General features: G+C 29.5%; 3 protein-coding genes and 2 pseudogenes across 5 annotated transcripts, besides 2 other annotated features; 4 read left to right on the top strand and 1 right to left on the bottom strand.

Moving 5' to 3' along the window:
* Nucleotides 1–453: 453 nt before the first annotated feature.
* Nucleotides 454–501: a mobile genetic element.
* A 1,789-nt stretch (nt 502–2,290) lies between these two features.
* Nucleotides 2,291–14,022: part of a mobile genetic element that runs on past the window's edge.
* TVAGG3_0761180 (uncharacterized protein) lies at nt 2,364–3,470 on the top strand (the record flags this gene model as incomplete). Its single annotated transcript, XM_051245630.1, has 1 exon — nt 2,364–3,470. The coding sequence occupies one exon, from the start codon at nt 2,364–2,366 to the stop codon at nt 3,468–3,470; it is 1,107 nt and encodes a 368-aa protein (XP_051092217.1).
* TVAGG3_0761190 lies at nt 3,534–5,302 on the top strand (annotated as a pseudogene). The gene has a single exon. A coding segment is annotated over exon 1 (1,769 nt).
* Nucleotides 6,404–6,975, top strand: TVAGG3_0761200 (annotated as a pseudogene). Its single transcript has one exon. A coding segment is annotated over exon 1 (572 nt).
* On the top strand, nt 10,086–12,485 carry TVAGG3_0761210 (uncharacterized protein; the record flags this gene model as incomplete). The annotated part of the gene is made up of 1 exon (XM_051245631.1): nt 10,086–12,485. The coding sequence occupies one exon, from the start codon at nt 10,086–10,088 to the stop codon at nt 12,483–12,485; it is 2,400 nt and encodes a 799-aa protein (XP_051092218.1).
* On the bottom strand, nt 13,226–13,618 carry TVAGG3_0761220 (phage tail repeat-like family; the record flags this gene model as incomplete). The annotated part of the gene is made up of 1 exon (XM_051245632.1): nt 13,226–13,618. The coding sequence occupies one exon, from the start codon at nt 13,616–13,618 to the stop codon at nt 13,226–13,228; it is 393 nt and encodes a 130-aa protein (XP_051092219.1).

Here is a 14,022-nt window from a genome sequence, read left to right on the forward strand (position 1 = left end):
CCATTTAATGAGAGACTTCGAAAGATGAATGTATTCATGTAGATGAAATACTATATATGACCATGTGTGATACTAAAGATATCAAAATGTTCATTTTTAAGTGCAATAGAAGGGTTATCTCTCGTAAAATCTCAATTTAAGGAAGATTTAGAAAGAACTCCTTTCCTAAGTAGATAGTGTGTGGTTTCTGTCTTTTGGTTGATCAGGAACTATGAAATTAAGTCGGACAGAAAGAAGTTCTTTCCAAAACAGACTCCAAATGAGTTGTTCGAAAAGAACTTCCTTCTGTATATGGATAATTGTAGTTACCGCACTGAAGTATGTGATTGTGATGATGGAGTTCTCGATAAATCTAAAATCGGATTAAGATTAATTGAAAACTCAAGTAATTCTTTGAAATCTTGTGTTGTCTGGCACTATAATAACCAAAGAATGAGAATATTATGTTGAATGATGAGTACGTGTGCTCGGCATTCGCCGAGCGAATTGAGTTTAACGTACTATGAAAAGTGACAAATTTGGGCTTTTTTTCCTAGGGTTATGATCTCTTCCTTTCTGCTCAATACGACAGAAATGAAAGAATGAATTTGTACTCCCTAATTGATTACTACAATCTGTATCTATCTTTAACATAGAATTAGCTGCATTGTGATTTATACTCCAGAATTATTCAATTTAAGATCAACCTCGTAAATTTTAATCATATTGCACCAATACTCCTACGTTGAGATAAGAACATGATTATACATACCAAAGCCCCATATTAAAAATCAAAATTTAGCACCTCCATTATGCAACCACATTATTCGTCGCAAATAAGTATATTTACGCATATTATGATGCATATTCACACAACTCGTATACATGAAAAGTTATTAAAATCAGACAAAATTATTGCAATAAGGAAAAAAAACAACTTTATTATATATGTTAGTAATGAATTACAAATATTTCTACAAAGAATGCTCAATACTTCATATAATCTTCGAATATTTCTTATTACAAGTTAATACATTTTGACTCGAACATGATAAACAAAAGCTGACACGCTGATTACTACATTTATGAAAATATAGTACGTTTCCATTCATCTGTTTACTTGTTTTTGTTGGAATAAAATCATTTTTTTTTCTTTCATGAAATAAGAATTTTGCTGCGAAAGCAATATCTCTAACAATAATTAATACATTACGTCAACTCTGGAATGAGTATTTATCAAATATGATATCAAAATCAAAAATTAGTTGTTTTTTATGAGTAAAAACGATGTAAATTGATTATTTGACTAATTATCAAATACTTTGATTTTCCAAATTTTTTTGGAAATTGATTTTTTCATGTGAAAATTCAAATTGTTTAATTTCATTTTTGAAATTTTGAATTTTTTTTGGAATTTTGAGTTGATCAATTCAGCAGAATTGATAATGCTATTGCTTTAGGGCATACAACAAGGTGATGAATAAAAGGTGAACATTAACAAATTATTTTAAATCACAAATATCATCCTCATCAACTTTAATTCTAAAAAGAACTGTACTGAATTATGAAAATGCATGATTTACATTATTAAAATCTTTGAATGAAAATAGTACAAGATAAGTTTTTATTCATTTTTAATTAGATTTAAACGAAAAACTACTCCATATTAAAATTTAAGTCGAGAAATCGTATTTTGTTCTTATTTGTTAGCATTTTGTAGACATTCTAATCTTGAATTAATTTGTTACATGATATTATTAACAAATTTAACTGAAAAAATATGTTAATATGGAATAAACCATGATTATATAAGCTATCAATGCTATATATACATATGTAAAAGATTCATATTAACTCAATTAACAAAAATGATAGATTTTCATAAAGGTTCAATCTAGGTTCGTCCGAAAATTTTGATTTTTATATAGAAGACGTTGTTTTATATACATAATTAAATTTTCAAACAAATTTGATCATACCATTTATTAAGCAGGATAGTATATTAATTACTATCAGTATAAAAATATAAAAATGATTATATTTAATTATTGCATAATTTAAGTAGTATATATAGCGGGTTGTGTGACTTTTTTTGTAAATGTAAGAATTCATACAATATCGAGCGATTTTGTATCATTTTTTAACATATGAAATAAATAATAAATCATTAAAAAATTAACATTAATTTTAAAATAATTTATTTTTATCTTTTATAAAAGAAGCTATATATAGATGATGTCAGATATTCCGCGATTAATTAAACATTGTTTAAATCATGAATGGAATCAATGATGTCATAATCAATGGAGTCATAAATGAGAAAAATAAATTGAAACTAATGATTATTTGAATTTATGAAATCAATTATTTTTATTTTGTATGAAATGAGTGTCAAGACTAACGACGTGAAAACATTAGGATTCACAAACGAGGAAATAAAGGATATATTAGAGGAGGCAGGTTATGAGGTTGATAAATATTATTTAAGAAATTGTCAAAAATTCGCGGAGTTTTTAAATGAGTTTGATTATGATGGAAAAATGAATAAAGATGATGTTATAAATTTCTTATATCCCGCATCTAAAAAAGAAAAACCTAAAGAACCTGATGTTTTCCCTGAATATTATGAAGAACGAATTAAAGATGATGAATACGATGAAATTGAAAGACTGGAAAAAATAAGAGATGAAATAGATGAAAAAATTAAGGAATTAAGAGAAGTTGAAAAATATAATGAAAATGAAGTAGAGGGTTTAATGAATATCCCAGCTTCAGAATCAGCAGTTCAGAAATCTCATGAAGAAAGATATAAAAATTATGTCTTAGAATCAACACAAAATTTATTAGATGGTGATATTGACGAAACACTTTCAGAAGAAGGCACAAAATTTATTCATAAACATAAGTTACAATTTATTGACGATGGAGATTATCCATGTATATTACTTTCACCTCCTCTTGATTCTGAAAAATTCAAAAAAGCACTGAAAAATGTGACATATGCAACAAATACGATGAAGAAAGAAGATCATGATATTTACACAAATTATTATTTAAATAAATGCACGGGTGTTGATAAAGTTTTTGATTTGTTAGATAAAATATCAAAAGAAACAATTGGTACATATAAAATTTTATGCGATTGTGGTTTCATTATTGAAGATACCAATAATGTTTCATATGAAAGAACAGCACCGAAGGAAGACGAAGTTGAAAGGTCTATACCATTCGTTATTAAGAACATAAAAGATATGAAAACGTATAAGCATTATATTTATTCATTTATTTCAGAAAAAATGGAAGCAACCCATAAAACATCATCTCATCATTTTATAGCTATTCATACATTCCTTTTCAAAGTTGTGAAATTAAATAAGACAGGAATTAGATTTAATGTATCAGGGTACGCATTCTTGAGTAAATTAAAATGTATTCGTCACGTCGCAGATGATAAAAATTTATGTGTTCTTAATTCATTTTATGGACTTTAGCCCTGGACTTTAAAAAAATAAACTTTATTTTTATTTATTTTTTAATTTTTTATTCTTACATAAATGAACAAAAACGGAACAGCTAAAATGAATGATAATCAAATAAGAGCCGAAGGTAGAAGGTTATTTAAACGCTTCTATAACATTCCTGATGGTGTTAATCCTAAAACTCGTAGAAGTTATTTAAATGAAGCCATAGATGCATATGAAGGATTTGACATTTCATCAGAAAGTGAGAGGTTAGCAAGAATGTTAAACGTTAATATTGATTTTTATTATTGTGACCCTCAACCAGAAGACGTAGACATAAATAAGGTAGACTTTCCATTAGTGGAATCAATAATGATAGATCCAGAATTTGAAACAGTAAATATTTTATTAACACAGAGTCCATGTGGAAAACTTCACGCTGACAGAATTACAGACGTTGAAGCACTCACAGGATATAAAGTTTGCCCCTTTTGCAAAGAAGAAGTATATTCTATCCGTGATGACCAGAAAGGAAAAACCAAAGAAGATTTTTAAAACATTGTGAGAAATGTAAAGAAAATAATGGAAGATTAATTCAAGACGTTCAATTGCAAAACACACAACAACCATATGCACCACATATCACGAAACAGAAGATATATCAATGGCTATTAGCTCACAATTTGCAGGAATATTATAAACCAACAAGATATTATATTACTTTTGACTTCGAAACATTAGAGACTAAAGAAGAACTTCAACTTTCTGAATGTGCAACTTTGAACGCTTACTTAAAACCATTTATGGTATCATCAACGGTTAAATTAAACGATAAAACATATACGAGGAATTTTTGCTTAACATCAAGTGATTCTTTTATTTCTGATTGGATTGAATTTTTATTTTCAACCTGTTCATTAGTTGCTAAATCAAATATTGAACAATATGAAGAATTAATGAATACATTAAATGAAAAACAGAAGGAAGCATTTAAAGAGCTTTTAGATGAGGAATTCAATAAAGTGAATATCATAGGTTTTAATTCGGGAAAGTTTGATTTAAATTTAATTCTTCATGATTTAAACACTGCAAAATGGAAAATAAAATCAATACTGGGTTCTTCTTCACAATTTAAGCAAATCATTGTAAAGAAAACAAACGTTCCATATGAATTAAGATTTATTGACATCAGAAATTATATAGCGGGTGGGACATTAGACCAATTCACTCAAGATTTCGGAAACAATAAAACACGTGTTAAATCCTTTTTCCCTTATCAATTCATCACATGGGAGAATTACGAAGAAGAATTATATAAAGTGGAACCATTCACTCAAGATTCATTTTATTCAGCATTAACTCAAGAAACTATATCCGATTCAGATTATCAAATATATCTCAATGATGCTAAAAATTTTGAGAATAGATTAGAATATTTTATTCATTATTGCAATAAAGACGTTGAAATTATGATTGACCCAATTGATAAAATTATCGAAGAAACATTTGTTTATAAAATTGACATGCTTCATAATCTTTCTTTATCATCGAATGCTTCAATGATTCGTTACGCTTTAGCATATAAAGACTTTAATCCTAATGAAACATATCCAGATGAAGAAAATGTGGAATCAAGTTTTGAATTAACAAAAAAGTATTGGAAATATAAAATTGATTCATATAAGAAACAAGATGAAAAGGCGAAAAGAGATACTAAAAATAATGTTTCAACGGATGATTTTCAATACTATCACGATTTAATCCTTTCATCTAAATGCAAAATGTGTGGTAAAGCGTTTACATATGCAAATAAACCAACATTGGATAGAATCGATAATGAAAAACCACATACTAAAGAAAATTGTCAGTTAATATGTTGTTATTGCAATGTCGTTAAATCAAATAAAGATGAAGATGTTCAACGTTTAAGAATCAATTTAAGAAATTATGCATTAAAAAATAATTTACCAATGACTTTAGATTCAGTTGAAGCTTATCACATTCTCCGTAATGGAATTACTGGTGGTTTATCAAATGTTCAACATAGAGTAAATCTTAAAGGAATCACGCACATTAATAAACTTTCATATAATCCAGAAACTAAAACTGTATCAAATGAGGACACCACCAACATCATGACTCATTTCGTTGGTGTTGATTTTAATTCATTATATCCTTCATCATTTTCATCTAATCCTCATGATTTCATTCAATATACTGACCATAAAATGTATATGCCGGGAAGATTGAATGGTGTTATCATTTGTGATACAGCAACAAAGAAAGCAAAAGCACTGGGAATAATTAAGAAGAAAAATACTTTATTCGTGGCTGAAGTAAAGGGTCACATTGATGAAAAATACATTAATGATTACATAAACTTTTTACCGATAATAAGAAACTTAGATATTATCACAGATGAAAAAACAATTGGCAGTTTTATGTATAATTACATGAAATCAAACAATCTACCAGTTGACCAGAAACAGAGAAAATTAACTCAGTTAGCATCAACACACAACCAATATCAACCATTTTCTTCTTATTATCTTTGGTATCTAATAGACAGATTTCATTTTATCATCGATGACATTCAATCAATTTTAACATTTACAAAAAACACTTGTTTTAATGAATTTGCGAACAAATTTATGAACGAAAGACAAAAGGCTGAATTAGAAGGAAATAAAGGAAAAAGTTTATTTTGCAAGATTTCACTTAATGGATCATATGGTTACGATGCAATGAATACACAAAATTACACAAAGACTAAAATAATGAATGCACAGAAGGCACGCGTTGCATGTATGTCAAATAAGTTTAAAAACATAAGAGAAATAGGTGAAGATACGTATCAAATGATGCTCAAAGATAGATTTTATAGATGTGAAATATGTTTACAAGAGGCATTCTTTACTTTAGATAATGCTAAATACTGGTATTTGGTTTTCATTTATGATTTTATGTATAAATGCATGGATGTTAATCGTTTTCATTTCATTGAAGGTGATACTGATTCATCTTATTGGGCAATCGCTGGTGATCCAAATCTTCCTAACACTCAAGCATTTCAAGCAATTGTAACCGATAAACAATTTTATGATAAAAACATTTACAAATTCGCACCTTTGATTTCTTTTGTTTTGATGAGAAATTTAAACCTAAATTAAAGAATAAAGCTGAAGAAAAAGCACATGAGAAGAAGTTATTGGGTTTAGCAATTGAGAAACAAGGTGATAACATGGTTGCTTTATGCCCCAAGTGTTATACATCATTCAACGGTTCAATTGATGGAAGTGATTTTAAAAAGATTGCACAAAAAATGAAAGGAGTTAGTTTACGACAAAATAAACAATTAACACCTAAAAATTATTTGGATATAATAAATGATAAAGTGATATTTGATGGTCAGAATATTAATTTACAACTTAAAAACAGGTCTATGACTCGCTTAACAATCGGTAAGACTGCATTAACAGGAGCACACACTAAGGCTGTATGTTGTGAAAATGGATGTTGTATGCCGTTTATTTAATACAATTTGAAATTTTATTGAAAATAAAATGCCACAGAAGAGACAAAAGGAACTGTTAATGATGGTTTTGATTCTTGATCAAAGAGGTGGGCGCCCTTAAAACATTTATTTTATTTTTATATAAATGGATGATTTTAAAATTTTATTGGATGATGATGATGCTGGTAATTTTAAAATTCCAATGGATGAAATAGATTTTAAAATTTTAATTGATAATTTAATACGTGATCAAAATTTTCTTAGTTATTATGAATTAAAAGAATATCTCCAAGGATATGATAACACTATAATGAGTGATGATATGGATTATTATTATCCGTATTATAAAAATGGTGTTTTGAAATATCATGAAAGAATAATTTCTAAAATTAAAGACAAAATTGAAAATAATGAATATAAAAAGGGAAAAACTAAATCACAACTTAAACAATTGAAAGATTTCAAAAATAAAGTATTAACAGAAAAAGATATTGATGAATTATATAATTTATATAATCCTGAGCCACAAAAGCCAAAGGAACAAAAGCCAAAGGAACAAAAGCCAAAGGAACAAAACGCCCAGGTCATTCAGACCATAAATGATGCACGAGCTTTAATTTATGATTCATTAGTTAAACCACATTCAGCCCGACTTTTGAATGAAGATCAACTTTTGGAATTCATCCTTCAACATAAACTCGAAGCAGGAAAGTATATCAAACCTTTATATACAGCATATTTAAAACAAATGAATAAAATACATCCAGAATTAATGGAAAGAGGAATGAAATCCAAAACTTCATCATTCAAAATCAAAGCAGATAAAATTAAACCACTCGCAACACCAAAACCTCCAACAGTAGTACCTCCTCCTTCAGTTAATACTTCATCATTCACTTTATTATATCCATTTCAAACATTAAAGAAGCAAAAAGATTTTCAAAGGGATTTCAAGATATTAAATAAACCAACTGACCCAAAAATTCAACCGTTAAAGGAAAAATTTAGTCGCCCCTCATTTGCACCATATCCATACGAAATCGATCATTTAGAATATTCAAAAGGAAACGTTACTTATTTATTTGCCATTAACATTAACACAAGATATTTATATTGCATTCCGGTGAAAGGGAAAACAGAACAGGAAACAAGAAGAGCTATTCAATACTTACTAGATCATGAAAGAGTAGATAATATCAGGGGTGATGGTGATAAAGGATTTCAGGCAGCTATGGCTCATTATTTTCCACAAATTAATTTTTACTTTTCATCCTCTCCATATACGTTTCATAATAAAATAGTTGATGCAGTAATGAGAACTCTTAGAGGTGCGTTAGGGGTTAACGGTCAGATATACTGGGATGGAAATCATGACTCCATCATACAACAGTTAGTATATTATTACAATAATACATGGCATAGAACTATAAACATGAAACCGGTGGAAATGAAAAATGATATTTCAAAAGAATGGGAATATATTAGAAAGCAAATGGAAAGGTTGAATGATGTTAAACGTGAACAAATTAATTCGGGGCTCATGAATTTTAAACAAGGGGATAAAGTTTTGATTCATCTCGATTATGGAAAAACTGATAAATCAATGACAAAAAGAAGACGAAGATTTGACACAATAGCTGAATTTGTTAGATATATTAACGGTAATGTATTAGTTGAAGTTGACAATAAATTAATAGAAATTCCGATTTATTTTATTACTCCATTATATTTAAATAATATTTAATTTTTTTTATTTCGTAAGAAATGGGTGACAACGAAGCAGCCAAGAGTCCAGACGATGAATATAAAAAGAAACTAAACAGAATTAAATCAAAAATATGCTATTATAAAAAGAAACCGCAATGTGGTGAGGTTGAAAACGATCAAGAAATAATCGAAAAATTAGAAACTTATCGTTCAATCATTAAACTGAGTGAAGCAAAAATAAAAGAATTTAATAGAATAAATAAATTGATTGGAAGAGATGAATTTAATAAAGATGAATTTTTAAACTCAATCCAAATTTAATTTTTATTTTTCTTTGACAACATCTCTCTTTCCATCATTACTGCATAACCACATTTTCTCAGTTTTAGTGGTTTGTTATTTTTAGCAAGTTCTCGCAGCATTTTTATCGTTTCCTCCCTTGTTATGATTCGTGGTAAATTTTGAGCTTGCGGGGTATTCATTTATATAAAAATAAAATTTTGTTATCAGTTATTTTATCGTTAATGGTTTTCAGGTTATTCAATAATTAATTCAAATCATAACACCATGTTACCATGTGCTCCCAGGTCATTCAACTTCTCTGAAAAAATGAGACAACATGACATTTTGACAACATCACAGGAGGAAGGCAATAATGAATTATTTTTGAAGAACTGAAGGTGCTACCATGTTACCGGGTGCTACCAGGTAATTTAATTTCTTTTAAAAATGATGACAACATGACATTTTGACAACATCACAGGAGGAAGGCAATAATGAATTATTTTTGAAGAACTGAGGGTGCTACCATGTTGTCATGATGACGACATGAAATTGTGTCAACAACACGAGAGGAAGGCAATAATGAATTATTTTTGAAGAACTGAAGGTGCTACCATGTTGTCATGATGACGACATGAAATTGTGTCAACAACACGAGAGGAAGGCAATAATGAATTATTTTTGAAGAACTGAAGGTGCTACCATGTTACCGGGTGCTACCAGGTAATTTAATTTCTTTTAAAAATGATGACAACATGACATTTTGACAACATCACAGGAGGAAGGCAATAATGAATTATTTTTGAAGAACTGAGGGTGCTACCATGTTGTCATGATGACGACATGAAATTGTGTCAACAACACGAGAGGAAGGCAATAATGAATTATTTTTGAAGAACTGAAGGTGCTACCATGTTGTCATGATGACGACATGAAATTGTGTCAACAACACGAGAGGAAGGCAATAATGAATTATTTTTGAAGAACTGAAGGTGCTACCATGTTACCGGGTGCTACCAGGTAATTTAATTTCTTTTAAAAATGATGACAACATGACATTTTGACAACATCACAGGAAATATGATGCAGCCCAAAAATAAAGTTAGTTTTAAAATTATTTTTATTTTTTTATTCCTATATAAATGACGGCAACAAACAACAACAGCAACTATATCGTTTCTGATGAAAAAGTTATTGATTCATTAGTTGAGGAATTAGCTGAGGAATTAGTTGTGGCAACAAACAACAACAGCAACTATATCGTTTCTGATGAAAAAGTTATTGATTCATTAGTTGAAGAATTAGTTGTGGCAGAAACTAAAACCCTCAACGAAAGAATTGGTGAAAACAAGATTGATTTACATAACTACCTCAAACATGATGGAGGAAGAGGAAGGAAAACTGGTATGGCTTTATTAGTAAATAAAATATCAAATTTAACGATTATAGATGTTGATATCAATAAATCATACGATGATGAACTTAAAGAAACAGTTAGAAAAGACATTTTATCAAAACTTTCGGATAAAGATGTTATCGTTAAAACTGCTTCAGGAGGTCTTCACATTTATTGCAACACTAATTTCTTCTATGCAGTTTCGAACAGAATGATTAAATGTTATTCCTGCAATGATTATGATATTGACATAATGACTTCTATTGATGATTCAAAACGTTCTTTAGTAGTTATGGCTGATTCAAGAGTTCGCAAGAATGCAACAGAACCAATCAATACATACTCATTCATTCGTGGAAGTTATGATTCAACATTAACCAGAACAGTGAATGATATATTAAATGATTTGAATATTAAGGTAAGAGTTGAACAGAAGAATGAAGAAATAAAGAGTATCATGAATGAAAACAAAGATGTAAACATTGACGATAAACTAGCTCAGAGCATAGTTGATGGCATCTGTGATTTCGAAGTACATAATGATGGTGGAAACATGAATTTAGAAAAAGAAATAACATTATTCACACTGTTTCAAGCAATTAATTCGTTACCTAATCATTTAATTAATGAAGCATACGATAACGTTTATAACTTCTGCAGTTTAACAGAAAATGCAAAAAGTAATTTTGAAAAAGCACGTGATAGATATGCATATTTAATGACTTCTCCATTTGTTTTGGTGAAGATTCTAAAACTTTATCAAAAGGAATATTATGATGAATACGTTTTACCTTTATTACGTAAGCCAAAAATAACATTCGATATCAAACTTGATGACTCGTTTTTGATAACAGATATTAGACGCAAGGCTGAAAATCATCAGTATAAAAACAGTTCTGAAGTAATTGAGGATTTATCACATGTAATCCGTTTTGTAGATTATGGAAACAAATACTTCATTCAGAAAGATTACAACATCCACGACAAAATGAATCAAATATCATTCGTTCTTCAGTCAAACATGAAAGAGTCACTTAAAATGATTAAATTATTTAAAGAAGAAGGTAAAACAATAACAGCATGGGATGTACTATTAAATCAATTGTCTTCATTAACAGTTAAGGGTGTTTGCTTTAAATCTGATTCCCCCGATGTTTTCTCAACGTTTCAGGGTTATAAATACAACATTCTTGAAAAACCTGATTACTCAAAAATTGAGATGTTTATGAATTTCATTAAAGAAGCCATATGCGATAATAACGATGAAGTGTATAAATACCTTCTCGGCTGGATTGCATCAATGATTCAACATCCTGGAATCAAGAATGAAACAGCAATTATTTTGAAAGGACTTCAGGGAACAGGTAAAAACAGATTTACAGACATTATTTCTGAACTTCTCGCTGGTTATTCATGTAAAAACATTACTGAAATAAGTGAGTTAACGGGTAATTTCAATTCAGTAGTTGAGAATAAAATGTTTCTTGTACTTAATGAACTCAAGAATGTAGGTGAAGACAGACTTGCAAACTTCAACGCTTTGAAATCAATTATAACGGATAATGAGATTAGAATTAATGAAAAGAATCAACCCAGAAGAACTGCTCAGAATGTTGCAAACTTCATTTTCGTAACTAATAACGTCTACCCTGTCAAAATTGAAGTTGGAGACAGAAGATATGTAGTTTTAAGAGTTAATGGTAAATTCAAGGGTCAATTTGATTACTTCAAGAATTTGATGAATTCATGCACTAAGGAATTTTATGATAATTTACTGACGTATTTTATGCAATATGACCTTTCATCATTTAATGTACGAATCATACCGATGACTGAAGCCAAACAAGATTTAATCGAATTATCATCAAATCCTTTAGATGTATGGATAAATACACATTATGATGAATTGTGTGCAGGTATGACGTGTGAAAATGCTCTATTCTGCAAACCATCAGACATGAAAGACAAGAATTTCCAAATGAGTATTAAGGATAAATGTGATAGGAAACATAGAAGAATAGATGGTAAACAAACATGGTGTTATGTTTTGAAAGAAGAAATGAAAGGATTATATAAACAAGTTGAACCAAACGATGATGAGGATTCATTTACTGACGATGAAATACCTGTAAATGAAGCTTTATAAAGTATGATTTGAATTTATTTTTGCTTTCCTCCTATGTTGTTGTCAAAATGTCATGTTGTCACTATTTTTAAAAGAAATTAAATTACCTGGTAGCACATGGTAACATGGTAGCACCTTCAGTTCTTCAAAAATAATTCATTATTGCCTTCCTCCTATGTTGTTGTCAAAATGTCATGTTGTCACTATTTTTAAAAGAAATTAAATTACCTGGTAGCACCCGGTAACATGGTAGCACCTTCAGTTCTTCAAAAATAATTCATTATTGCCTTCCTCTCGTGTTGTTGACACAATTTCATGTCGTCATCATGACAACATGGTAGCACCTTCAGTTCTTCAAAAATAATTCATTATTGCCTTCCTCCTGTGATGTTGTCAAAATGTCATGTTGTCTCATTTTTTCAGAGAAGTTGAATGACCTGGGAGCACATGGTAACATGGTAGCACCTTCAGTTCTTCAAAAATAATTCATTATTGCCTTCCTCTCGTGTTGTTGACATAATGTCATGTCGTCAACATGGTAACATGGTAGCACCTTCAGTTCTTCAAAAATAATTCATTATTGCCTTCCTCCTATGTTGTTGTCAAAATGTCATGTTGTCAACATTTTTAAAAGAAATTAAATTACCTGGTAGCACCCGGTAAAACGCTTGTGAAAAAAAAACAGGTGAAAAAAAAGGTGAGATCTCACCTCTTCACCTAAAAATTATTTTTGGTGTAAATTTATGATAAAAATAAATGATTCATTGAACTCTATACCATGCGTAAACTGTCATGTAAGGTGGCATGTATTCTTTACCTTGTCCCGTTGTTTGTGTATATCCTGAAACGAAATGTGTATGGTTTCCTTCTCCCTGAGTGTCACTCCAGTAACAATTTATAGCAAACTTAACGTCATCTTTAACATCATATCCTTTACCTTTTGTCATTCCTGACCAATCCCAATATCTATGCTTATGCCAACCCGCTTGAGATGTGCTTAAATCTATGTAGTGACTGTGTGCAGGTAAATTTTCACCTGTAATCGTTTTACTTCCACCTGTTTCCTTTGAAGAGTTTGCACAATACAAAAACCTGTCGACTATTTGTTCCCATGCACCAACACCAAACATTGCTTGAGGACCTCTTGCATCCATAGATGTATAAATAGAACCTACTGGGTTCATTAAATCAAACATATGAGATAATATAGGATTGTCTCTTTTGAACTTAAAATATAGTGCAACTATTTCAGGTTTCTTCTGGTTTGTGTCAGAATATTTTTTATAATATAATCTTATGTTTTCAGGGTAGGTAAAATCTTGACTATAATATTTATTTTTGTCATCTGTATAATAATATACTATTCTCGTTTTTTCTATTGCATTATATCTTTTATATCTATAATAATCTAAATATAATGTTAGCTTTTGTTCATCTACATGTGGTGTTCTGACGTCATCTCCATAGTCATAATAATATGGTGCTGGAGCTAGGTTAGACAATGTCATATCTGTCATTTCATAAACTCTTAAATATTTCTTTTGTTCGTCTCCATATA

Source organism: Trichomonas vaginalis, chromosome III, assembly GCF_026262505.1.
Source record: "Trichomonas vaginalis G3 chromosome III, whole genome shotgun sequence".
Classification (NCBI taxonomy): Eukaryota; Parabasalia; order Trichomonadida; family Trichomonadidae; genus Trichomonas; species Trichomonas vaginalis.